The sequence below is a fragment of the Hypoxylon fragiforme genome, assembly GCF_022984875.1.
Source record: "Hypoxylon fragiforme strain CBS 206.31 chromosome Unknown GGS25scaffold_2, whole genome shotgun sequence".
NCBI classification, from domain to species: domain Eukaryota; kingdom Fungi; phylum Ascomycota; class Sordariomycetes; order Xylariales; family Hypoxylaceae; genus Hypoxylon; species Hypoxylon fragiforme.
In genome coordinates this window covers 2583073-2608455 of record NW_026054757.1, presented here as the reverse complement: position 1 = coordinate 2608455, position 25383 = coordinate 2583073, and the positions used below count along the sequence as shown (strand labels likewise).

The 25383-nt window shown below is 46.9% G+C and overlaps 9 protein-coding genes across 9 annotated transcripts; 5 read left to right on the top strand and 4 right to left on the bottom strand.

Annotated features, from left to right (window-relative positions):
* The first annotated feature begins 41 nt into the window (after positions 1-41).
* GGS25DRAFT_132792 (DUF218 domain-containing protein) lies at positions 42-687 on the top strand. Its single transcript, XM_049256239.1, has one exon. It carries the CDS (start codon positions 170-172, stop codon positions 470-472), a length of 303 nt encoding a protein of 100 aa, XP_049120276.1. The 5' UTR covers positions 42-169; the 3' UTR covers positions 473-687.
* Positions 688-902: 215 nt separating this feature from the next.
* On the bottom strand, positions 903-1398 carry GGS25DRAFT_518395 (uncharacterized protein; the record flags this gene model as incomplete). Its single annotated transcript, XM_049263526.1, has 2 exons — positions 903-1214; positions 1273-1398. 2 exons carry the CDS (start codon positions 1396-1398, stop codon positions 903-905), a joined length of 438 nt encoding a protein of 145 aa, XP_049120275.1.
* Positions 1399-8061: 6663 nt separating this feature from the next.
* Positions 8062-10612, top strand: GGS25DRAFT_132725 (WD40 repeat-like protein). The gene is made up of 2 exons (XM_049256238.1): positions 8062-8806; positions 8861-10612. Exons 1-2 carry the CDS (start codon positions 8345-8347, stop codon positions 10427-10429), a joined length of 2031 nt encoding a protein of 676 aa, XP_049120274.1. The 5' UTR covers positions 8062-8344; the 3' UTR covers positions 10430-10612.
* A 1490-nt stretch (positions 10613-12102) lies between these two features.
* GGS25DRAFT_132716 (mitochondrial carrier) lies at positions 12103-13897 on the top strand. The gene is made up of 4 exons (XM_049256237.1): positions 12103-12541; positions 12618-12665; positions 12749-13475; positions 13616-13897. Exons 1-4 carry the CDS (start codon positions 12478-12480, stop codon positions 13770-13772), a joined length of 996 nt encoding a protein of 331 aa, XP_049120273.1. The 5' UTR covers positions 12103-12477; the 3' UTR covers positions 13773-13897.
* Positions 13898-14137: 240 nt separating this feature from the next.
* On the bottom strand, positions 14138-15299 carry GGS25DRAFT_518392 (actin depolymerizing protein; the record flags this gene model as incomplete). Its single annotated transcript, XM_049263525.1, has 3 exons — positions 14138-14539; positions 14610-15199; positions 15281-15299. 3 exons carry the CDS (start codon positions 15297-15299, stop codon positions 14138-14140), a joined length of 1011 nt encoding a protein of 336 aa, XP_049120272.1.
* A 754-nt stretch (positions 15300-16053) lies between these two features.
* Positions 16054-16722, top strand: GGS25DRAFT_518391 (uncharacterized protein; the record flags this gene model as incomplete). Its single annotated transcript, XM_049263524.1, has 1 exon — positions 16054-16722. One exon carries the CDS (start codon positions 16054-16056, stop codon positions 16720-16722), a length of 669 nt encoding a protein of 222 aa, XP_049120271.1.
* Positions 16723-17814: 1092 nt separating this feature from the next.
* GGS25DRAFT_132588 (EthD domain-containing protein) lies at positions 17815-18738 on the bottom strand. Its single transcript, XM_049256235.1, has 2 exons — positions 18218-18738; positions 17815-18105 (listed from the first exon to the last, which is right to left on the bottom strand). The coding sequence occupies exons 1-2, from the start codon at positions 18504-18506 to the stop codon at positions 17981-17983; spliced, it is 414 nt and encodes a 137-aa protein (XP_049120270.1). The 5' UTR covers positions 18507-18738; the 3' UTR covers positions 17815-17980.
* Positions 18739-19806: 1068 nt separating this feature from the next.
* GGS25DRAFT_132620 (uncharacterized protein) lies at positions 19807-21718 on the top strand. Its single transcript, XM_049256236.1, has 3 exons — positions 19807-20336; positions 20387-20637; positions 20727-21718. The coding sequence occupies exons 2-3, from the start codon at positions 20467-20469 to the stop codon at positions 21501-21503; spliced, it is 948 nt and encodes a 315-aa protein (XP_049120269.1). The 5' UTR covers positions 19807-20336; positions 20387-20466; the 3' UTR covers positions 21504-21718.
* Positions 21306-23495, bottom strand: GGS25DRAFT_476729 (uncharacterized protein). Its single transcript, XM_049259796.1, has 3 exons — positions 23095-23495; positions 22892-23023; positions 21306-22840 (listed from the first exon to the last, which is right to left on the bottom strand). The coding sequence occupies exons 1-3, from the start codon at positions 23101-23103 to the stop codon at positions 21905-21907; spliced, it is 1077 nt and encodes a 358-aa protein (XP_049120268.1). The 5' UTR covers positions 23104-23495; the 3' UTR covers positions 21306-21904.
* Positions 23496-25383: the final 1888 nt, after the last annotated feature.

Sequence of the window (25383 nt, the reverse complement as noted above, 5' to 3'; positions counted from 1 at the left end):
GGGATGTGGGTGCAGGTGGCTTTTTAAATTGTGTCGCCAATTCCTTCGTCACTCTGTCACCCACTTCTTTTATCTACCATACTGTACTTCCCCGCTGTCAGTCTCCAGAGTTCGGCATATCTACCTACTACGCCGTATTACCTATTACTTCCTATCTATATCTACAAACATGACATCCAATTCATCAGAAGGTCATGATCTCATATTCGCCGGTGGGGTAGGAAGACTCACTAGAGGTCGGTACGACAAACCAGAGGCTCGGATATTCGCATATATAGCTCTCGAAATGGGGGTTTTACCCGAGAAGATCCTGGTTGAGCCCCTTTCTACAAACACCGGCGCGAATATTCCTTTCACGCACGCATTACTCCAGGAGAGAGAACTGCATCTTAAATCATTCCTGCTGGCGCAGAAGCCGTACATGGAAAGGCGAACCTATGCGACCTTCAAGAAGCAATGGCCCGGACCCTGACATTCAGATCATGGTCACTTCACCCCAATTCAAACGGAACGAGTATCCCAATGCCGACGATCCAGAAGAGTTAGTCATAAATATTGCTGTGGGTGACTTACTTCGCATTCGTGATTATCCGTCCCAAGGATTCTAGATTCCCCAGCATATCCCTGACGAAGTTTGGGAAGCAGCCCAACGCTTAATCCGCCTAGGTTATAACAGTCATTTACCCTGAACCGTGACAGTAATCTTTCGGACACCAAGACGATTCAAGCACTATTCGGAAATATCATATTGGCTGAAGGTGATATTTATTATCCTCTAAGATCTATAAAACCTTGCCAAACTCTCAAGTGTGCAAGTCCCAGAATCGAAGATCCTCCACAGTTTCTCGTGCCAAATTCACACAACATTTCCCGTAAGCGACTGTAATGAGGAAGCGATTCGCTTAGGCGATACCGGTGAGGGAGGTGACGGGCAGCGTGAAGCCCGTGGCAGAAGGAGTGACCTCAACGGAGCCGGAGGCGTTGAACGTCGTCGCACCCTCATTCCAAATATGGAACACCGAGATCTTCATGGCGTCCTTGCTCGCTCCATCAGTGAACATCGATTGCACCGAAGAGTCCTTGGCAAGCGGGCTGGCAGATTCGCACTTGACGTAGGCTTGGTTCTGGGGCGCCTTGCACGTGACCTTGAAGGCCGGGGCATCCTTAGCGTAGCCCGCGGGGGCGCTGATATCGAACATAGCTTGGCAGTGGCCCTTGGAATTTTCATCAGCTGAGATGAACGATGAAAAGGGTTACTTGACGGATACTCACAGGTGTGCAGGCCTTCTGGAAGTTGGTGGCAGGCCATGAAGCCAAAACTTCACGGGCTTGGACGTCGGGGACAGCGACGACTGAGGCGGCGAGGGCCGAGACGACGGTGATGACTGAGGCAAGCATTTTGGCGAGATGTTTGGTCTAGAGGCTGGAAGTTCTAGGTAGGTTTTTTGGTAGTAGAACTTGTTGGTGATTGGCAAGTGTTGAGTGATCTGGAAAGAATATGAAAACCCGCGAAAGGGACTGGGCTTATATATCTTTTCACGAACGTGTCTATTACTACATGTTGATCATCCCAGTGATATAGGTATTAGAGCCCGTCCTCACTCCGCAATACTGCTCAGCTCAAGTTGCCTTGGCATCTTCTAAACGCAGACTGAGGCTGGCCTCGTATTCAGTTCAGCCCACATACAACGTAGTGCTACGGTATCGTTGAATGTTGGCCTTGCTGAGGCCAGCTGCCTACCCCGACCCATATACCTCTAATTGGTCAGATTCACTGTCAAGTCAGTATCCCCTGTCCTGAATGGGAGCTACAACGTTGTAACAGTGGATATTAAATAACGAGGCTAAGTGAGATTAGGTAACACGAAGTTGACAAATGCATACAACTACCGGTCAAAGCGGATTTTTGTCTGGGCTCTTTTTGTCTTGGCTGTCGCGATGCTGAATCAGCGGTGTGGAAACAACAACATTAAATGTGCAAATGTTGTTTCGCGGAGAATTATAGAGTTATTTGCTAGTTACAATATCTACCGAACGGGAGCGAGTATACACCTGCCGATATAGGATAGGTATCCTTTGTCTTAGGGCTGAGGCTTTGAGGAGCCTCCTAACTTCCTCCATGCCTAACTAACTACATAATCTACATAGGTATCCACCTGGACAAGTATGTAGGTATGTAAGTTGGTATGTGCTAGGTTAGATACCTAATTAGAGTCTTACAGGCATAATACATAGCCTACCTAATGCGACGATCACTAGGTAGGGATGTTGTCACGGTCTCTGAATATGTTGTAATTTCAACTTCTAGTGTCTACCCAAGTAACTATGTAAGTATAACCAAGCAAGTATGATTATGTATGTACTTGTGCACAACATTGAGCGGACTCAAAATCTCTGCATGATCTTCACGGAAATTGCGGCTTGTTCACTCCGGGATCTGAGCCGTCCCGCTGGTTCATTTCACGATTCTAGAAACTTGCACCCCCGACGGAATTCCGAACCACTTCAAATAATAACACGGTACTACTGTGTAGGTATTCAATTAACGCAGAATACAATCCATATGCTTCACAAATCTGACAAATACACATACCTACAGTATATACAGTCAACCATAGTTCTCAGTTTGTTACAAGACAGAACTCCGCAAGTCAAATGACTTGCCGTCGTGTCCACAGACAAAAAAAACTAACCTACTCGAAGGCAACAAACCACGAGGCAGATCCACACAAAATAAGGTTAGCCTTTAAGTTGCCAAGATGTGATGATGGCGATCTTTCTTCTTCACCGTGATCTACTGGTTCTAGATCATGGGCGGGAAGAGGGAAGCTCACTAAGCTACACTGCTGCGTTGACGACCAGCGTGGTCCAACGTGATATAGCTCAGGGGTAGTATCTGAGTCTTTGGGACTTCATCGATGATAGCCTATTCTAACCTTCTAAATATAGGAATTTAGGTAATAAGTTATGATCGAGCGTAAGATATATCTACATAATGCGCAGAGCCCCATAGAAGTTATCGATCGATTTATTCAAGGATTTATATTGTGACACGATAGTCGCGAGACCGCGAACTCGGAAAACGATGAGGGGCACCACCTTCTGGCAAACCTCATACAGAAGAGCATATTTTGTACGAAACTATAGACTTATCAGATCGATGGGAGACAAGGTTTTTTACGCAGGCATTGTGGGAGCATCGAACAACCACTTTACCTAAACTCATGAGCATATACATATGCTCCCACGGATGCCCTCGTATGGAACATATTACATTGAGTTCCATGCAGGGGTCGCGGCTAGGAATATTTTCGCCCTTGACCACCCGCTGGCTGCCCAGGTGGTTACTTCTTGGAACGCCATGCCCTTGGCCATGGAGTGACTCCTTCACCACCCTTCTTCGCTGAGCAATGAGAACCAACTTACCCCTTTCCGAGGTTGACCTCTACCACAACTTCGAACCTGTGCTTCGTGTACGGGTCCCGAGATTCCCCCATCATGGCCTCAATCCACGACGGCAATCGCTTCGGGATTTGTCTTGCATAGACATAGTTACACAAGTAATGCGCTCGCAAGGCCCTGACACCGGGGGTCTATTGCCATCGTCATGATGAGGGAGTCAGGATGTCCCGGTGCGCCCTCTCTTCGGCCTTTGTTAGGACCGCCGCCATTGCATCTTCATGGCCCCCGGGGCATTCACTGATGATAGCGTAGGAAACACTTTAGATTCATGTTCATTCGGGTGGTAATGATAGTATACCTAACAAACTACATGGCCAGCAGAGAACAGGCTACTAGGTAGGTATTAAGCCCGCCTGTAAGAGAGTCCAAAAGGCATCGTTGGGGTTTCCAGCAGGCATGATTACTAGTAGCGCAAGACCCAAAGTTGTGCGTCTCGAACAGCATGCCATTAATGATAGGAGCCTTCGCATAGAAGTTGAAGTACCTTCCAGGTGGTCTGTTTGTGCTCTGACAGAGAAGGAGTCTTGGAGTCCGAATCTGAAGATAGGGTCAAACTCGAAAGTGGCCCCAGTTACATCAACAGTCTTCTCAATGCGTTCTATGGCAACATTAATAATGATACACAGCGCTATAGAATCATGTAGCTTGATCAAACAGTTGCCCCCTTGAGCCTGCGAGGGTACTTGGGATTTAGAAGGGGAAGACATCGCCGATATTATGATCAACTAAATAACTCCCTTGTAACTTGTAGGTAAAGTCTTGGAAAGAGGTAACTACATGATGGAATTAAGCTATACGAGAATATGTCCAGATCACACAGCAACGGAGACAATTTCTCATACTGCATGGCCTTGTACATTCATCCCCCTTTGTCAAAAAAAAACATAAAACAACGAATATCGGCGTTGGCCATGCATGCCTACTTCCCTTCGTACTAAGCACGCACGACTCTATTAGAGTATTCAGACTGGTCCCCTATCCTTCTAGGTAGCTCAAATTCAATGCTATCTATACTATTATGTCAGTATCACCATGACAATGCCCCAGTTTCAGCACGCTTGGCATGTAATGTCAAAGGTCTACCCAGGACTACATGGGGTGTTACATAGAATAAAGACATCTTACTTGTATATGCAGCTTCCATAGCCTCCGGGGAGATGTTAGAGGTCCCCGCGCATCAACGATGTTGTTCTGCGTCTTCTAGGTTCCGTTTCTGAACACTTACTATCACCTAGTGCAAGGCCTCTAATCACGGGACAGACTCTGGCAATGGCTTCTATCAAAGTCAAAAAATCAATTGATAGAATCCTAAGAGGGTCGGCATTGGGCCTGCCGCGGACCACAGCCCCTGATTATGTCAGCTTAGGGGGGCAGTCATGTTCTGGGGTACGGCCTTATAGCCCAAAATAACCGCACGGTCTTTCACATACGACCATAGGATCTGGAGAACTCGGGATCCCGTCCGCTCTCCCATAGATAAGCCAGATACCGCCGGATCAGTAGTTGGGTCGGTGACGACCAGCGAATCCCCGGTGTTGTATGTTTTTTTTTTTTTTTTTTTCTGTTCGTACTATGTGGGTCTAGTGTAGCTAGGTACTATCGCTATTTAGATACGTCTAGGATCCGGGAAGAATAGAATTGCAAATGACTTCATGGTTTGGGCACCCCTATGGTAACCCTTTTGGCTGTTAGGTTACCAAGGTGGCACTAACTAGGTGCTAAGGACCTTCGTGCGGGATATCGATACACTACCTAGGTAGGCGCTAAGTCGCCCTAGGTACGGAGGCAGACATCTATTATATAGGTACCTAGTCGGGTGTTTGACGACACTTGAGTCTTGACATTCATCTCATGGCCTGTGACATGAAGAATATGACAAGCCATCAGTGGGTGTGGAATGGCTGTCTTCGTAGATGAGAGGAATGTAGCCGTCTGTCTATGCCTGATATCGCATGGCAGGACTAGGGTCCTACCAAGGCCAGCCATGTATGCGTAGTAAGTGTGCCTAGCGTATTGATGGCATTTTATTCATATGAAGTATACGTAACCGGGCAACGACAGTTGACCTGATCTGATGGCTGGCATAGATATCGACATTAACTATTGAAGGGTTAACGGAGTTTCAGTCTCTTCTATGAAGTGTGGATGTAGGATACCAAGTACCTATTTATCATGCATTAGATCTGGATCTAGATCTAGGCAAGACCCTAAATTAACATTAATCAGCCCGTTCCCTCTACGCCTCGGATTCCCATATCGTAGCTATATTCTGCTCCAATGGGTTAATCATGGGACAATCTATGGATACTATACTGAAGTGCCCCGCGCTTATCTACAGAGTGCGAAATAGGCGCGAAGGGATGCCTCACAGCAGACGCGCTTATTAGCGCTCACAGGTTAGAAACAGCAGGCGCCAGGCCGGCGTAATAGATTAACAACGCGAGAGTACCCTGCCAGAGGCCAAGGGGGTGATGTGTACCATTGAGAGCCACGCCAGGTAGCGCATTGAGAAATAAGATCCGAACCAAGAGCCTGGCTGAGAATAATCACCTAAGACCAAATTTGCCTTTGTAATCTCCATCTCCACGTCATGTATTCATAATAGCGCCTCACTTGAGTACATAAGCTACGGAGCGATCTAACAATATTCACAGGATGAAAAGAATACAGGAGCGCTTCTCGCTTGACCAGCGTGTTACAAATAGGTGATAGGCCTTCCGCTAGCGGTTTACTACCTAATAAGGCAACTACCAATTGCTTACGCACACGACACGCAGTAGCAAGTACAGTAGTACGATGGGGGTAAGTTAGCTCCTTCAAAATCGAGCTGTACAAAATCGAACCCATTATCCACAGATTCCTCGGATAAAAACTCGAACGACGGCAAAGACTTCAGCAACTTGAGAGACTTAAGCAACTCTGCCATGAGGTAGAATCTGGAAGACGCAGAACAACATCGTTGTTGCGCGATGACATGCAACATTCCCTTGGAAACTACGGGGGCTATATATATATGTAGCCCTTTTTGTTCTAGTTAGCTCCCATATAGCCTTCCCTACCTTATCCAGACCCCGGGCAAACCCTTGACGGATTCGACTAAGGATAAGAACGATTTCAATGCAAGAAGGGAATGGAACTCGTAGATAAGAGCGAGCTACGCCTTTTCAATATAAAAGACACAAGCATGTCCCCTTAGACTATGTTTATAGAATGACGAAAGGCCCCTACGAAGACATTAAGGGTCTATCGGCAGGTCTGGACTCTGGACAACTTAAACACTTGATTAGTATCCTCGAGAAGATAAGATAATGTAACCTAGTGCCCGAGCTAAGAGACCATTCAATCTATTCACCGACGATAAAGAATATATTTCATGATATTCGAAGCGACCTTTGCAGATGAGTTACCGTGCCGACCGAGAATCCCGCGGTAGGTCAAGACGACTATGAACGATCTCCGTATCCCACAAGGTATGTCGATGGTTCAGAAGATATATGTGGTCAATTTGGTGGTAATCAAAAGGCTTTAGTTGTTGAGTTGATTGGCAAAGGTACTTCGTACATTGTAAGAATCAGGGGTAATCGCACGTGATATGGTTCATGTCAAAGATCATCAAACGAAAACATGCGCAGAAATGGCGAGATCGATCAACTAATAAGATCCATGGAATTTTATTACATGCAAGTACAAGCCACAGGGGCTGTCGGCTGTCGGAGCTTTCGGCCTAGCAAGGTACAAGCAAGGTACACTTATGGTATTTTGTAGTTGAAAATTCTATTCAATACATGAGCTCCAAAGCTTCTAGACCTCAAATGAAATGCTTTTCGATCAAATTATCTAACATGAAAACTTACATGAGCAAGTTCAATTCTCTGCAAGGGCCTAACCGGCAAAGGCACCCGATACCTCAAGCAAGATGTTGGGAACCAATACATATTAGGTACCTACTTATTTTAGGACATTTAAGTTTAAAAGGTTGCATTTACCCCAGACGAGTGACCTAGACCCGACAGCCGCAGTGGATCCCGGCAGTTCGGGTGGTTATCGGCCAGTGATGTCGCCATTAGGGCCCCCAAGCACCGCAAAATGACAAGCAAAACAAACCAAATGCCCAAATGCCAAACAAAAATAGTTCAAAATGGCGTGGATTAACCGCAACGGCAACTTTTTGACCGCTTTCAACAACGGCCGTGAGGGTCCCTCCCTCATCCAACGAGGTCAACCGATCATACCAAATAATCCAAAAAAACGAGACGACCGAGAAACGAACAGGGAATAAATTCACCTTGCTTGCACTTTGGGCCGATTTCGCCATCTCCTCAACTCTGATGTGCAATTCCTGTACCTGTGCCCCCGATCTCAGCCATTAATATCATTAGTACAGTGCAATATTGGACACAATATTGAGTAAATACAATACACTGCCCGCACCCTGCGAGAACCCGTTAGGTAGTCTCAGTTTAGTCAGACTATATGAGTCTGCGAGTCTACACCTGGCCATACACACCTACACCTACATCTATCTACTTAGTTCTCCTAGACCATCTATTATATACCGTGCCTACCCTAGGCAATACTACCGAATCCCGATAGTATACATATATATCTTTCGAGGTTTTGTTAGCTACTGCTATTAGTTGGAACCTTAATAAGACGAAAAAGAAGCAGACAAGTCAGATCAGTCGGGCCAGTCAAAAGTCAGACACGGACACACCTTAGACACCTTGAACACCTTGAATGGTCCTCATCAAGCACGCCATCTCACCGCGTTTCACCGCTGTCCTCATCATACTTTTTTAGATGGTGCAATTCTAATAAAAGACCCCCCGGGCATTGTCCTTCTCACCCGGCTACCAATCGAAATTCCCTCGGATTCATCATCATGGAAGGCTTACCACCAATGTCGACACCCAACGGCCGTGAGCCATCATCACGAAATCATGATCACACTTTTTTCCCAAACGATACCAATCTAATGGACACAGAACATACATCCTCCTCTACTGATCGCATTCGTCCTCAGAGACAGTCATTTGCATCGCTACCCAACGACCAAGTCAATCAAAAACCTTCTCGAGATAATTGTGATAGGCGAAGGCCAGAAGACGACTCCAAGGACGCATCTCGCTTACCTAACATGTCGCAACAACTTATGGGTCAATCTGTGACTCCTTTCTTACGGGAACACATACCTGGACTATATGCACCGATAGGGAAACCCGACCTCCCATCCATGACGGCCCTCACAACAAAGGATCCTAATAGCAAATATTGTTACCGACATCGCCCTGATTCTAAGTGTCGTAGGGCGGCGGACGAATCTAAGATGGGCTTAATTCAAAGTGTACGCTTGAACGCACCCTAGTGTATAACGCTGAGACACTAACATTTATCGCAGGAACTCGAGACACTGCCCTCTGCTGATCGTCAAGCTATCACTAATGTCTGGTCCCTATTCTCTGCCGCTCCCTCCAAACATCGTGAACTTATGCTACAGGGCATCATTACTCAATGTTGTTTTCCGCAACTATCCACAGTGTCCCGAGAGGTCCACGAACAGCTGAAGATAGACTTCTTAACCGCCTTACCAACTGAGCTATCTTTGAAAATCCTCTGTTATCTTGACTGCTCTTCCCTTTGCAAAGCTGCTCAGGTTAGTCGACGGTGGAACACCCTATCAGGAGACGACCTTGTATGGCACCGGATGTGTGAGCAGCACATCGGACGCAAATGCGAAAAGTGCCAGTGGGGATTACCTAAGCTGGAAAAGAAGAGACTAAAGGAGTGGAAGATTCAACACCAGGCAAACCTGGAAACCCAACGGGCGCTGGCACTTATCGGACCGAGCGAATCAGTCGCAGGCCCAATCAAACGGGCCGCTTCATCTTTGGAAATTGAAGAGGTCGATTCCGCTAAACGCCAATGCATTAACGGTGCCGGCAACACACATAAGGCATCGACGGGCGCACAAAAGCTTAGGCCATGGAAAGATCTATATAGGGAGAGATATCGCGTGGGATCTAACTGGCGGTACGGTAGATGCACAATCAAACGGTTTGTAGGGCAGCACGAGAACGGAATAACGGCTTTGCAATTTGACGACAACATTCTAGCAACTGGCTCTTACGATTCAACAATTAAGCTCTGGGATGTCGAGAAGGCTGAGGTTATACGGACCCTCCGTGGTCACACCATGGGGATTAGGGCTCTCCAGTTTGACGACCGGATGCTTGTCTCTGCGAGCTTGGATAGCACAGTGAAGATATGGAACTGGAGAACCGGTGCCTGCATCAACACCCTTAATCACCAAGGTGGCGTCATAACTGTGCATATGGATGGTGATCTCTTAGCCTCGGGGTCTATGGATCGATCGATCAAGATCTTCAACTTTAAAACCCAGCAGTCATACAGCTTGCGCGGCCATGAGGACTGGGTGAACCATGTGCGCATAGATCTAGCATCACGCACGGTGCTATCCGCCTCCGATGACTGTACGGTCAAACTATGGGACCTCGACACCAAGGCTTGTATCAAGACCTTCGAAGGTCATGTCGGACAGGTTCAACAAGTCCTTGCACTCCCAGATGACTATGAGTTTGAGGATGAGACCGCAAAGGACGGAGATGGTGTCTCAGTGGCTAGTAACCGCAGTGGCACCCCTTCCGGCAGTTCTTCGTCGGGTTCGCCCCCAAACATGGATGAAGAACGGGCTGCCTATGGCCCAATATTCCAGAATGATCCTGAACGACCTTTACCCCCACGATACATGCTTACCGGGTCTCTCGATGCTACGATGAGATTGTGGGACACGGCAACAGGAAAAAGTCCGCGGACATTTTTTGGCCATGTCGAGGGCATCTGGGGTCTTGCGGCTGACTCTCTGCGATACGTTACTAGTGCTAACGACGCTACGGGTAAGAATCTCCCATTTATTCTCATCGTTATACTTGAAGAAGCAAAAGACTAACATTATGTGAATGCAGTCAAAGTATGGGACTCCAGGACTGGAAAGTGTGAGCGCACTTTTACTGGACATGCAGGGCCTGTCACCTGCGTTGGGTTGAGCGATAGCCGAATGGCCAGCGGTGGCGAAGATGGAGAGGTACGGCTTTATAGTTTTGAGGGCGAGCCTTCTGAGGTAGAAGAGTTCGGGACCCCTGCCTAAACTTTATAAAATCCTGTTGGCTTCAAGGATTGGATGACATTTAACATGATTTCCACGGCGAGCTTTGCTTTATGGGGGAGTTTACTATACCACTACTGTTACACGGATAATCTGAGAAATGGAAAGGGGCTGGGGTGGTTGCTGCAATTTAATTTCCTAGTTAGGTCTCAATGAATGGATGGCATTGAAGAGAATCGGCGTTTACCAGACCTAGGTACAGCAGGTAGCATGTATCGACAAAATATAGGTATTTTAGAAGGCGTACGGAGTACTATGTAGAGCACATGCATGTCCTTGCCCGCTACTACATATGTACCTTTCTATATGCAGTCATTTAATTGCCACGTGCTTCGCATGTGATATTTAATACCTCCAAGCAGTATATTACAATTCCGATGTCGTAGATCTCGAGTGATGTCCTTGTGCTTCCCAAGGCGTCTGGTCTTTCATTATACCTGGTTCCAAGAGAAGAGCTTGAGTTGGATGTTTAACCTCGGCAAGTGGAATGGCAATGGTAATGGCATTTGTAGGCCAACATCATGGCATGTACAGTACTGTCAGTACATAGTAGGTAGGTACACATAGTCTCAAGCCTCATATGTAAAGCTTTCGAGTGGTAGTACATACTATGTACTAGGTTAGGTAGGTAGGAACTATCAATATTCTACCCGGGAGTAACCGACATTCAAACCCATCACCGGCTAGGTTAGGGGGCTCAACTACGTAAAGGGTACGTGGGTACTTGCCTAGCATGCATTGAAACCCCCTGCTAAATCTGGGCTTGTCTGGACTTCCCCCCGCAAAATCACAAGCTCGGCTCCCCGTCGGTAAACAACAACCTTTTTCGACGTCACCGCTAAGAAAAACATTACTACCCCAAGTGACCCAGTTTTAAAAAGTCGCTTTCCCGCCGGCCGTCGAAGCAAGGCGAGAAAACACGCGACTGAAGCTCCGGTCTGCCGAACCATTGTTCCTCCGGCGGACCGTTGAAATGATTATCGTTAGTTAATTACCTAGGGACCTTCTGAGAAGAGAGAGATACGACAGGTTAAGGTTTCAACTATTAACTTGTCATCACATAAACGTTGATCTAGCCCCATTCCCCATTCCCCACAAACTCACTTGTCCATTCCTGGCGCTTGTATTGCATCCATCATTGCCCATCTACCTATCTACCTAGCCTACTGTAGGTGCATTTGTTAGGGTTAACACGAGATGGCGAGTAGATTCCCCCATGCCGCGGGACTTGAGAAGATCCCATTGAGTCACTCGCTTCCCCTTTCCGGGGTCGCGGGTACTCTCTCACACGCACGCGCAAAAGCTACTCGTCCCAATAGCTAGCTATTATGTAGCTCGGCAATCCCCTTATTCCCTAGCGCGTGGCGCTTTTAGGAACCGGGCTAAGTAGGTAGGTAGGTAGGTATACTTTTATATAGATACTCGAGATATCCTAGACTAGAGTTCCCATGTTGTAGGAAGGTTTAGAAGAATCTGATTTCTTTAGCTCTTACATCTATCTCATGCTACTTCTTACCCATCGTCTTTCACACACAATCCTCATACCTTAGGTACATTCCAGACGACGTTGTTTAGCTCCTATTCCTCCCTCTCCCCCTTTTTTGTTGTTGTCTCGCTTGACCTCGGCCAAAAGAATTGTCGAAGAAGTCTTCCTTTGTTCCCGTCTCCCTCATATTCCGACTAGGTACCTAAGCATTGGTGACGTCCCTTGCATGTGATTATATCCCCCAGGAACTCATTTCCACTTTCCTTCTCGCCAGACCACCAACATACGACTGGAACCAACCACAGAGTAGTAAAAGGGGCGCAAGCCCAAATCACAGAACAACGCAATGGCGACGAAAGTGGGAGGAAAAGATGGCAAGGCGCCGCCGACGGCAGCCACTAATCTCATCGGTAGACTCCCCTTGACTGAACCCCTCCCTATGTCTTGACGAGTATAGCCATACTAATACCGTCGTGATGTATACAGCTGGTGGAGGCGCAGGTATGATGGAAGCACTCGCATGCCATCCTCTAGGTTCGTGCCCCATGCTCTATTCCGTACCTCACCATCTCTATAATATGATAAAACTCTAACATGCACTCTTCCCCCAAACACAGACACAATAAAAGTCCGCATGCAGCTCTCCCGCCGCGCCCGCCAACCCGGCGCCCCCAAACGCGGCTTCATCCGCACCGGCTCCGAGATCGTGAAGCGCGAGACGCCCCTCGGCCTGTACAAGGGGCTGGGCGCCGTGCTCACCGGCATCGTGCCCAAGATGGCGATCCGCTTCACCTCCTTCGAGTGGTACAAGCAGCTGCTCGCCGACTCCGAGACGCAGATGATAACGGGGCGGGGCACGTTTCTCGCCGGCCTAGCCGCCGGCGTGACCGAGGCCGTCGCCGTGGTCACGCCGATGGAGGTCGTCAAGATCCGGCTGCAGGCGCAGCACCACAGCATGGCGGACCCGCTCGACATCCCCAAGTACCGCAACGCCGCGCACGCGCTCTACACCGTCGTCAAGGAGGAGGGCGTCGGCGCGCTGTACCGCGGCGTCAGCCTCACCGCGCTGCGCCAGGGCAGCAACCAGGCCGTCAACTTCACCGCCTACACGTACTTCAAGGAAGCGCTGCTGCGCTGGCAGGAGAAGCGGAACGGCCAGGGCGTGGGGGCCGCGGTGCAGCTGCCCAGCTGGCAGACCACCATCATCGGGCTCGTGAGCGGCGCCATGGGCCCCCTGAGCAACGCGCCCATCGACACCATCAAGACGCGGCTGCAGAAGACGCCCGCCGAGGAGGGCGTCTCAGCGTTTAGGAGGATTAGCGTTATTGCGGGGGATATGTTTAAGTGCGTTTGTTTCTCTCTCTCCCCTTCCTCCTTCTTATCTCCCTTCTATCATCATCACATCTCCTCTCCTTCTCCACCCTCTACCGTACTATCAAAGCTAATCCATTTTTTCTTTTTCTTTTTTTTTTAAAAAAAAACAGACAAGAAGGTTTCCACGCATTCTACAAGGGCATCACGCCGCGCATCATGCGGGTGGCGCCCGGCCAGGCAGTGACGTTCACGGTGTACGAGTATCTCAAGGAGAAGTTGGAGAAGAGCGGGCCGAGTATTGTGACGGGTGGGAAATATGAGGAATAGATACGTACATACTAGGTACCTAATACCTGGGTAAATAATTATGTCCGCGGCCAAGTGGACGGCGATCCCTGGTTGGGGGTAAGATAAGGTACCTAGGGTAGTATGGGAATCGACCGCCGTTTATGTAGATAGGTAGGGAGGTAGGAGGTCTTCTTGAAATCCTAGGTACTGGACATCCACATATTGTAGCATTATTTGCTATGTAGGTAGAGGCCATTTTGAATAGCGAATTGTATCTAACATGTATCTATGTACGTACTTCAAATGTGCTGGCTGGCATTCTTGACCGCTATGCTAGACTTTCATTGCTACGTTATCCATACCCCATTTTTCTGTCATGTATCCAGAACTTTGTTTGACATTGTTCACCTGCCGGGTCGCTTGGGTCTTCGGAAGGCGGTCTTGGTCTCGGTTTCGGGGAACAGCTCCGACGTAACGGATTGCTCTGTGATCTCGTCCGGCTCCTCGACTTCGAATTTCTTGTCGATCGTGAGCCCGGCTTCCTTGGTGGCAACTTCGAGCACCGAACGCTTCATAAGCGGGTACATCATGCGGAACTTGATGGCTTTGTTGCCCGGCGTGGCGGGGCAGGTGTAGATAAAGAGGATCACGGTCTTCTCCTCTCCGCCGTGCGGTGGGGTGGCCTTGTACCGGAAGAATGTGAAACGCGGCTCCGTTGTCGAGATGCTCTTCACAAGCTCGGATATGGTAGTGGGGGTGGAGTTATCGGAGACCAGCTCCACGACTTCGGTGTCGGGATTGATTTTCTGTCACATGTAATTGATTAGCTGAAGTGTCCCGCAAAATAAAGGGAAAATTAATATGCATTTTACTAACCAGCATCACAAAGCCACTGCCTTCTCCTCGGCCTAGAGCGCTCAGGGAAACTAGAGCATCAGTAGCGGTGGGCATGTTCATGGTCTTGCTGAGATGAATCTCACGAACAGCCGTGCCAGCACCAGCTTCCGCCTCTGCGCGCCTGACCTCGCCCAACGACCTCTCCTCTTCCGTAAGCGGCGCCTCGAGCTCGATATGTCGATCATGTCTGTCGAACCCGGCGGCGCTGAGCTCCTCGGGCATCGTCACGAATATGGTTTCGCGGAAGTGCTCAGAGCCCAGCTCGCGCACCAGCGTCAATCGGCTAGAGGCGAATAGCATCTTGGACCGAACCTTAGCCGCATCGGGCACGTAGGTGACGGCTATTAGGTACGGAGCGCTGTCATATCTGCGTAGGAGGATATACAGGGCCTCATCGGGCTTGATGTGAGGGGCAAGTTGGGTGAGGTTGGAGGCAAAGTCGCTGGATGGAGAGGTGCGGGACAGGGTTCTTAAGGGCGTCAAGGATTCGGAGGTGATGGTTACGAGTAACCCGAATTGCGATTTATCTGCCAGGAGAGTATTGAACTGGGAGACAAGCTCCTGGGAAGCTATATATCGAGGGTACGATTGTGAGCTTCATCTCTTGGGTGATATCTTGGGTACCTAGTAAGGGTGGGGGTATTCATTACCAGATATTCCCGACTGCATTTTCAACTAGGTTTGTCTTACAGCAATAGCTTAAGCAGAGGAAGAGAAGTGACCCCTAGGTAGATTAGGAAAAAGGGATATTTAGTCGCTCAGTGTTTAGATTGTTGAGTTGCAGGGTAGAAGGGTCGAAAACAATGGTGCAGCCCAAAACTTCCAAGCATCAAGGAATAATTAATGCCACTCCATTCCACTATAGGTACTTCTAGGTACTATGTGTTAGGCACTGTTAGCCCATCTGTAACAACGCAGAGAGCGGGGTTAAATGCTAGGTATCGAAGCATTCAATGTATTGTACCAGTGACATAATTTATATTAACATCAATACAAACCGTCGTACCTGCCTCACCTTCAATGCTTATATTGACTTGAACCAAGTTAATGGGAAGGTACTATAAAGTAGGTTGAATGGATGCAATAACTTGAAACCTGTAATTTCCATACTCCGTATATCTAGAATGTACTAACCTAGGTATCACTTCATCCACCCGCACAACTTGAACCATCAATGTTACAACCTTCATTGCTCAACCATCAACTTGAACATCTCATACCCAATGTGCCTACCCAATCACGATATCCAATCTGTGCATACCTAAGTAGGTATATATTGATTATCATACAGCACTCATCTCATCACATCTTTCATCTGATATAGCCCCTTCATACAAGCAAGAACAATATAACAGCTCAGGTAAGTTAACCACTGTCTCGCCCAGTGATGAGGGCTCTTTTCGCTGAAAGTGAGCTGTAGAAGATGGCTACCGACGACGTGTTGAAGCCCCGGGTCCTATTAGTTTCTTTGCAATTAAGTCCATCCTTTGATCACATGTATGGTAGTTTCCTTGCCAAACTAGCATCACGGTCAACCATCAGGCGCGTAAAAAAGGAAGAGTCAGCTATTCGACTGCTCTCGGAGGAGCCACGGTTTTCAGCCGTTATAGTGACTGACGCAGCACCGAGTTTGCCGGAGAACTCCGCCGTCTGGGATGCAGTGCTAGAGTACGTACGCCAGGGCGGCACGTCCGTCCTGATGGCGGAATTTCCCTTATATGTTAGACACAGCAAAATGGGCTCCTTCTTTTCTAAGGCAGGATTGTCGTGGAAGTTCGGAGCTTTTTTTCGAACCAACGTCACACTCAATCGAAACAGTGTATCCCCTGCCTCGGTCGCACACCTTCCGCCGGAATATAGCCAACTGGCCACATATATCAGGGACGTTGCGCCTGCAGACGCTTGGTATACCACAACTGAAAACTCAATTATCGAACCTTGCCCCTTCGCTCCAGAAGTTCCACATAACGTAACGCAGATTTCGGTGGCACTCGCGTGCGTCGGGAATGGGAAGCTTGGCTATGTTGGCGATGTGGACGCAGAGGAAGGCTCAGCGGATGTGGCACTTGCTATGTGTGGGCTATCTCCATGAATATGGCATGAATATGGAGCGATCACTCCTGGAATCTGAAATCGGAATCTGGTTCGTTTGTTTTAGCATTTACTATGAGAAAATGGCGTTGTTGTCAACCAAAAAGGAGGAAAAGAAAAAGAAAAGGGTGAAAGGGCCAAAGAATACCGGGAAATACATGTAATTGATACGATAGCTATGAGGCAGGCAAGGAAGTTGGCGATTGCTTTGTGAGCTTAAAAACTAAAGACGAAAGGTAGCAAATACCACAACAACCTACATTGATGCACTGCTGGCTACTTGGCTCGTTCACTGAGTATCTGGGGGAATCTGAGTGTGGATTCATTGATCTCCAGAAAGCTTCGGTTTTCATATCTTATTATCCCTAAGAGATCCAAATTTTAGTCACACGCCGCCCCTCATCTGGCCCCGACGATCAGGTATTTCAGGCACGTAGACGCGCTCCTTGATCTCGCGTGCTAGAGCCTGCAGCGAAGACTTGTCCTTATTTATGTGAGTACTATTGAGCGCAGGAAGGAGGATTGACGGATGGACTTTTTCACTAAACGAAGTGACCATTTTGTCCGTAACCCCTTTTTCTCTGACATTCTCTGAATTGCACGGGCATGAAGTGCGTGCGCATTTCAGATCCTCGATCCTCGAATCCGGCGGCTCGGCGATCTCACGCGTCGGAGGTTCCTCCGTGGATGATGCCCTGGTAGCCTCGTCTCTGCCTTCTCGGGCCGCGCGATCTCAGCAGCCCGCACCGTTACCGCCGTGGGGGTGGGCGGGTATGCGGGCGTTGGGGGGGTCCGGGTCGATCGTCCACTAGACTTGACTGATGCGGCTAAGCATTTCCATGTACCTAGTAGGCTATCCAGTATTGGTATTCCCCCCCGTCGCCCATCCGTAATGTAATAGTGCCCTGTTGGGGGACCGGTATCCATGTTTGTTCACAAAAAAAAAAAAAAAAAAGGAGTCCTTGAATAATCACTACAGCTTATACGAAACAGCTAGGTGGAATCTTAGAATAAGAAGAAGGTATAGGCAAGTTAATCCTTGGAGAGCTCCGGTTCGGCTTCTTTATACGGATAGGATTCTAATCCTTGCGCATGTGCGATATAAGCCAATAAGTGACAGCAAAACCAACCTCGTTTTGATACTATGCATGCTACGATTTCACCAAACCACCTACTCCACCCTCTTCACTGGTGCTGTGTTGCTATTTACCTACCTACGTCGCTGCATAAGAATCCCCATCCTCTGAAATTTCATTTCTTCATTCCTTGGTCGTCACCAGGGTCTCGCCCACAATAGCGATGGAGGTTTTGGTCAAGTCGAGGAACAGCTCTTCGTTGGCGCCGAGCTTGGCGGCGTTCGCGGGGGTTCCTTGGAGTGCCTTGACTACATAGCGGTGTAAGCCAAAATGTTCCGGCGGAAAGGAATTTTCATGAGTAGCACGATGGTGGAAAGAGGGGAAAGGAGGGAGAGGGGGGGGGGGGGGGGGGTAACATACAGAATTTCTGAAACTCGGCGGCATCTTTAAAGATCAGCTCGGCCGTGGCGTCGAAGTCGAAATCGGCCTGAGACCCCATAAGCACGGAGGCCGGCGTGGTGGCATTTCGGGTCGTGCCCTCGGCCTCTCCCTCGGCGCGGAGGATGTACCGCCGGGTGTGGGATAGGGGGAAAGTCTCGCCGGCGATTTCTCGGAGCAGCGGGATGTGGCTCTCTTCGTAATGCTTCTTGAACTGCTCGGGCGTGGTACCGGGCTTGCGGTAGGCGAAGATGATGATCGAGTAAGTCATGATGCGTACTAGGTAGGTAGGTAGGTAGCGGCCGGTTTGATGGGGATGGGAGGAATTGAAGATGATGTGGGAAGAAGCGAAATCGAAGAGATCAAAAGTCGAAAGGATATCATTTATAATAGCTGGCTGCCTTAGGTAGACAAGTAGGATGCCTTACCTACCTACTGGTACGTAGTGCCTACGAATAGGTAGGTGCTATACATAGCCTAACAACTCCACGTGCCGCAAATATCCCATATATCCATTGATGCCATTGATCCTCCATGTTTGTCAAAAAGGACTTTGGCGCTAGATCCGAGTAAATAGTTGCTCGAGGACGTGCGGGGGGGCGATGAGAGGACCTATCAAGCCATTTTATGGCCTTTGATCATCCATCGCGATAGAAATCCTTCGCCTTCTTTTCGTGGGCTTTGCCATATTCAGACATCATCGCATCGAATCGCGCCATCGTGGAGGATCCCGCGGATGTCGAGCTCAAAGAACGAAGTCCATATGTTTAGAAAAGCACCTTCGTTTCTATTCCATTCTCGGCCGGACAACATTGGCGGGTTTCCCGATATATATCTTGCGAGGAATGTGCACCCACCCCCGTGGGATTTATACCAAATGCTAGACGGTGATTTGGTGCTTGTCAGTGGCCCAATGCGGGATGGGGAGGAACAAAGAGCCAAAGGCAACACGATTGTGTGAAACGACTCTTAAGTATCATGAAGATGGATCGCATAGGCCTATCAATGTTGCCATGATCTTGGGTTGGTAGATTATGTCATTAATGCTATGCTACCGACCTTAAGCAGCCTTGTGGGTCTGGCATCGGCATGGCAGCATTGAATATACCAACCTCGGAGGCTTTGAGAATTGGGAGCTATTCTATAAGTACCTAACGTGCATAATACAGCCTTCATGGCTAGGTAGATCGATGGGCCTCGACCAGCGTGCCAAGCGCTGCTAGAAAATTAGGCATGATTAGCCGTCTACTTTATCTTGAGAGGCATCATTCGATCGATAACGTTTCGTCAAGGGTAATACGTTGTAACTCTGGACATATGAATATATCGAATCTGGCTGCGGAGCTGAATTGTAGATTATTTCTTGTGTAACATAGGCCCTCAGCTCAATATGCAGTCATACCCGTAACGTGGAAGCAAAACTTCAGCCCGAGTCTAGGCGTAAAAAAAACGATGCGACATAGGTGACGATACGATTTCCCGAATGAAACCTCCCCCTCCAAAAGAAAAGAAAAAAACGCCTCCATAGAGGCAGAGGAAGAAAGTCTGCCTGCCAAGCTGCCTCCGGTGTCAAGCGTACCTTACGACAAAGAGCTCTAGAGCGGTAGCTCGCTTGACGGAGCGCTGCGAGTGGCTGGCTGGGCTAGCCTGGTGCTGAATCGGGGATGGGCTAGAAGTCGATAGTCCGTTACGATCCAGAGGAGTTATGAGGAGGGGAGCGCCCGAACCAATGACAGCACGGGCTAAAACCGACTTCGTGCGGCTGAGATGCTCCCTGTCAACTTGCTGGGACAGGGCACACCGATAGCATACCTACTCCTCCCCTCGACTGTTCGAATTAACGGAATTGATCTTGGCCGCTCAGTCACAGGCCTGAGCCGTGGCTTCGAGATGTGAAAAAGTTGGCTTTAGGTACTAGGTAGGCACGATTGCGGGTCTCGTACATGCCTACAAGCTATGCCTAGGCAGATTACTAAACGAGGTTCCATATGATTGAGGGCTTAACAGCGGCATTGGGGACGGAGGGACAGGGGGGCTGCTTCATACAAATACGTGGTTGAGGCCCCCAAGAGGGCATCGTTAGTCATTTGCAAACTTTTTGGTGCTCTATTTTGTACCAACTACCGAAGAAGCAGCTAACTTCGAGAAAAGACAACAACGTCAAGGTCGGGGACTGACCCAATAGTTATACACAAGGCAACGGTAGAAGAGAAACTTTGGTTAAAGGAAAGATGGAGGCGACAACAGGCTCGACCAGAAAGGGCGAGGTGATCATCCCGACGCCAAAAGGGTTCATCGCGCTAAGAGTGATCCAAATAATTCTCGCCCTCGTCATCGTGGCCATGACTGGCTGGTGGATTCACGGACTGTACTATGATGAGCTCGGCTTCGTCATTGTCTGCGTATGTGTTTTTCCCTTCCTTTCACAATCTCTCCTCTTCAACGCCCGCATCATGAACCACACAACTAACAGTCCCTCCACCATCCACAGGGCCTCTTCACCTGGGTGATCGCAATCTACGCCCTCCTCTCCGAAAAGGTGCTCTCCTGCCGGCGCGCCTACAACACCTGGGCCACCCTCGCCCTCGACCTGCTCATGATCATCTTCTGGCTGGCCGCCATGGCCGGCACCGCGAACCGCCGCAGTAAGTTCACCGTCGACGTCACGGCCTCCTGCACCAGCGACGGCAGCGCCATCAACAGCGGCCAGTGCACCATCCTCGGCAAGCGCGTCGTCGGCGTCGCGTCCGACAGCGCCCTCGGAATCTTAAGCGGCATCGCCGCCCTCTCCGCCTTCGAGATGCTCCTCTTCGTGCCCACTTTCGCCTACGTCTGCCACTACTTCCGCCTCGCGAACTTCGGCTCCTCGGGCCCCGTCGACCCCGAGAAGTCCGGTGCCGCTAGTGCTGGCGGTGGTGTGGCGGGAGGCCCAGGCGCCACGGAGCTCCAGGCCGGCATGCCGCATTCGCAGCCGTTGCTGAACCAGCAGCCGGGCCAGCAGCAGTGGGCGCAGCAGCCGACGGGGTACCCGCAGCAGCAGCAGGTTGCCCCCGCTTATGACCCGTACACGCAGCAGCAGCAGCAGCAGCAGAACACGGCGTATACTGGCGCGTACCCGAGCCAGCAGCAACCGTACAGCCCGCAGGGCACGCCGGCGCCCGGACACCAGCCGTATGCTGCGCCCCAGGACGCCGGATACGCGTATAGCCCGCAAGCTACGCCGGCGCCGGGCCAGCCTTACCAGCCGCCGTATCAGCATCCGCAATAAGTAGTAGATCCGGTTTTGTTGAGGAAACTGGTTCTGAGACTGGTTGAGCTTTTGCAAGCGACGTTGGCGCGGCGTTCTGGGTATGGTTCTTGATGAGGCTTGCTTGCTTGCATGAATGGATGAATGAGTGGACGGGTGAGTAGACGGACGGGAGTAATGGGAAGGGGGTTCGGTTCGTATGAATGAATGCATATGAGCATGGGGGATTTAATGACGATGTTGTGTTTGTCCATGTTGGCTGCTGTGTATATATCCTATATCCCCATCTACAATATACCTTTTACTTTCTATACCTAAGTTGCGGCATCTCTCTATGTGGCATGGTGTCATAGTGTCATGTTCTCATATTCTCATATTCTCGTGTTTTCATTGTGAGGTGAAAGTCGCGTAGGCTGACAAGATTAGCAAGAATCTCCGGCCTGGTACATCTTACCAGGAACCCTTAGGGTATCTGGATAGAGGGCGTGTCTCGTGACGTAGGAGCTGAAGCCAGCAACACTTCCACGATTCCTGCCATAACTCGCCGTGTTGGGGTTGGAGTCTAGCAGGCTGTCTATCCAGCTATGCCAGTCTGGATCGGCATCCAGCGCGCTCCGAGCCATGCCTAGTGGGAATAGATATAAACAGGTCTGGTTGCCGGAGGCATCGTGCTGCTCGTAGTGGCGGCACTTCCACTCAAAGACGCGGCATATCTCGATGGCCGGGGCTCGGATAGAATGGACAGCGCCGGGATGACAGAGAGGCTCAAAAGCCATAGCAGGTGATGGTGATGATATCAATGAGCTGAGCGACGAGGCCGATAGAGCCGTGGCACGTTGCGCGCATTCGTTTATGATGGAAGTTGCTTCGAATGGTTGAAGCTTCCACACCAGCGCCAGCAACCATATTAATATGGCATTGTATAGTGCGATATCATCAGCATATGTAGCGCGGTCGAACTGCAAGCGGCTAAATCCCGAGGGCGTGTTAGTAAAATCAGAGTTGGGACTTTCCGGTTGCCGTTTGGGGTTGGCGATAGCGACGTATTGGCCAAATCGACATTGCCAGTTCCAGCGCCAACGATAAAGCTTCTCGAGCTGCGCGGCGATCCGTGTACAGAGATCTGCTTGATAAACTGACTTTTCATGTGGGACTGCGGAATCGACAAGCCGATCATCGAAATCTTGAGTCGGTTCGTCAATGCGGGCAATATCTTGTAGGAAACCCGGTATGGTAACGAGAATATTAAGGAGGTGTGATTGCTGAGGTGTGGCGGATGGGTCGAGTGCATAGGGTGCATTTTGCCAACGTCGATCCTCTAGAAAGGTCCGTTTTCTGGAAAATAACGAGGCGAGTAACTGTCGACTGTCAACAAATTATACGTAGACGTAGATGTTACAGTGGCGCACCAGTGTAGCCCTAGCTGCCTCAAAGGCATTCCTCAGGGGTTGGCGTTGGAAGGCCTCAGGACCACATAGTGTTAATATGTTGCCAATCGCTTTGAGATGGAAAATGGCTGCTATCCTGTCTCCTTGAACTGACTGCGCTTCAATTATTAGATACAACATTTTCAAGTCGGAGTAAAATAATGTAGTCTCACGATGAGACTTACCGAGACCATCAACAGCAAGAGGATTGGTACTATGAGCGTCTGGTTATCACGGGCCAAGGCACCATCCTTACCGAGGTCCCCCGCTAACACTCGCAGACACTTTCCATACTGCGCTGCCCCTTTGATTTGGAGATCCTGGACTCGATGGTTGAGACCAAAACACAGCTGTGAAAGAGCTTTCACCGCATCAGAACTGAGGCTGCCTAATTTCCCCTCGGCGGCCTGGTCAAGCCACAGACTTCCATACGCTCTCCAAACAAAGTTATTATTGCAGTACAACTGCAACCAAAAAGAAGAAAGAGGAAAGGAAGAAAGCTTGCTTTATTCCCAAACTATGGATGGCGGAGTGCCAATATATATGACCATAAGGGCCATATAGCTAAAAATACCTAAGACACCTGCAACATACCTTTATTGGCATAAAACCTTACAATTATTGCCATATTTATTATTAATAGGTAGTTTTAAAGTTATGTAATTAAATAATTAAAATATAATTTTCCATTTTTTTTTAAAATAATAATCGTTTTTCTTTTTTAATTTTCTAAAATAATATCTATAAGTTTATTTTTTCTATTTATACTTTTCCAAATTTATTAATTAAATAAAAACCTTATATTTTTCCTTTATTAATAATTTAATTAATTTATTTATTATTATTTCTTTAATTTTAACGTATTAAATTTTAATATCTTTATATTAAATTTTATTAATAATCTATTTATATTAAGTATCGATATAACAGGTTTTTATTATATTTAAAAGATTAAAAACTGTAATAATTACATTAATTAAATTTGAAAAAAGCAATAAAAACTTTAATTAAAGATATCCCAATTTTTAAAAGAGTTTTAATATTTATATTCCCGATAATTTTATTAGAAATAAATTAATAAATTTTATTTCTATATTATTTAATATAATTAGTGATTATTTCTTTAAACTTTAATATATAAAGCTTTTTACTAAAGTTATTAAATAGGTTTTTATTAACTTTTTTAATCTTAAATAATTTATAAAAATAATATTTGCTTAGATTATTAACTTTAGGTTTTTAAGATTATATTTATTATTTAACATTATTCCAAAATTTTATATAATATTAATATATTTTTATAAATGTTTTTTCAATTTAAAATAAATTTTATTAAATCTTACGTTAACTTTTATAAAGGTTAATATCGTTTTAATTATATTTAAACAAATTTTAATAAATAATTAATTTAAAAATCTTATTTTTTTAATATATTTAATATGTTTAAGTTTAATAATCTTTTTTTATATTAATAGGATTATAATATCGGATTTTTATAACGACTTTATTTTTTTTAATATTTCAATATTATATTTTAAGAAAATTTTTCTGGTAAATTTAAATTAATTAAAGAATATTTAACGTAATTCCTTATTTTATTTAATTTTAAATTTAATAAATTTAATTATTTTACTTATCTTATTAAGCTTAAAAATATCGTTTAAATCGGTTTTTATTTTTTTAATAATTTTAAATATATTACTTATAATTAATAAATCGTTAATATATATTAATATAAAAACTCTTAGTTTTTTATTTTTAAATAAATAATATTCCATAAATATACTTTTAAACTTTATTTTTTTTATTACCTTTAATATATTTTTAAATTATTAAATTAAAACTTGTTTTAAGTTATTTATTTAAAGGATATTTTTATGTTAAAACTTTTTTAAAAAATTATTATAAGAAATTACTATGGGAAATTATTGAATTAATTACGTCATTAAATACCCTTGTAATTCTTAAAAACCTGTATAAGAAAATTAAGATTAGTTAAATCGTTTTTAGCGTTAATTGCTTAACAATTATGCGTTTTTTTTAAGAGTTTTACTATATGCACTACTTATTTTTACTATCGGGCCCTTAGATACACTATTATTAGGTATTATATATCCTATAAATCCATTAAATCTTAAAAGCCAAGGCCCATTTAAACCATCTATTTTATCTATCCAAATAATTTTTTAATCATAAGTCGCACCACGATACAGCCGGAATCAATTAAAAAAGAATCTAATTACCGATTAATTAATACCAGTCTCGAACTGGAACAATTTATGGTTGCAAAATTATTTAAGTATATAAGTGGCAGCTTAGGAGGCATGTGACAACTCTTAAAGCCACGCTAGAACCCTTAAGCCACTTAGAGCCAAACCTTATTTAATATTTTCAATCTTAAATAACTCCATAAAACATATAGCTATAAACGTGCAATTAGCTTTGATTAAAAGAGAATTCAATTACTAATTAAT

Coding starts and splice junctions, on each gene's coding strand:
- GGS25DRAFT_132792 (XM_049256239.1), top strand. CDS start 170: ATGACATCCAATTCATCAGAAGGTCATGATCTCATATTCGCCGGTGGG.
- GGS25DRAFT_132725 (XM_049256238.1), top strand. CDS start 8,345: ATGGAAGGCTTACCACCAATGTCGACACCCAACGGCCGTGAGCCATCA. Junction 8,807..8,860: donor AGATGGGCTTAATTCAAAGT/GTACGCTTGAAC, acceptor CATTTATCGCAG/GAACTCGAGACACTGCCCTC.
- GGS25DRAFT_132716 (XM_049256237.1), top strand. CDS start 12,478: ATGGCGACGAAAGTGGGAGGAAAAGATGGCAAGGCGCCGCCGACGGCA. Junction 12,542..12,617: donor GGCAGCCACTAATCTCATCG/GTAGACTCCCCT, acceptor TGATGTATACAG/CTGGTGGAGGCGCAGGTATG. Junction 12,666..12,748: donor ACTCGCATGCCATCCTCTAG/GTTCGTGCCCCA, acceptor CCCCAAACACAG/ACACAATAAAAGTCCGCATG.
- GGS25DRAFT_132588 (XM_049256235.1), bottom strand. CDS start 18,506: ATGACTTACTCGATCATCATCTTCGCCTACCGCAAGCCCGGTACCACG. Junction 18,106..18,217: donor CGCCGAGTTTCAGAAATTCT/GTATGTTACCCC, acceptor ACCGCTATGTAG/TCAAGGCACTCCAAGGAACC.
- GGS25DRAFT_132620 (XM_049256236.1), top strand. CDS start 20,467: ATGGAGGCGACAACAGGCTCGACCAGAAAGGGCGAGGTGATCATCCCG. Junction 20,638..20,726: donor TCGGCTTCGTCATTGTCTGC/GTATGTGTTTTT, acceptor CACCATCCACAG/GGCCTCTTCACCTGGGTGAT.
- GGS25DRAFT_476729 (XM_049259796.1), bottom strand. Junction 22,841..22,891: donor AGGCAGCTAGGGCTACACTG/GTGCGCCACTGT, acceptor GACAGTCGACAG/TTACTCGCCTCGTTATTTTC.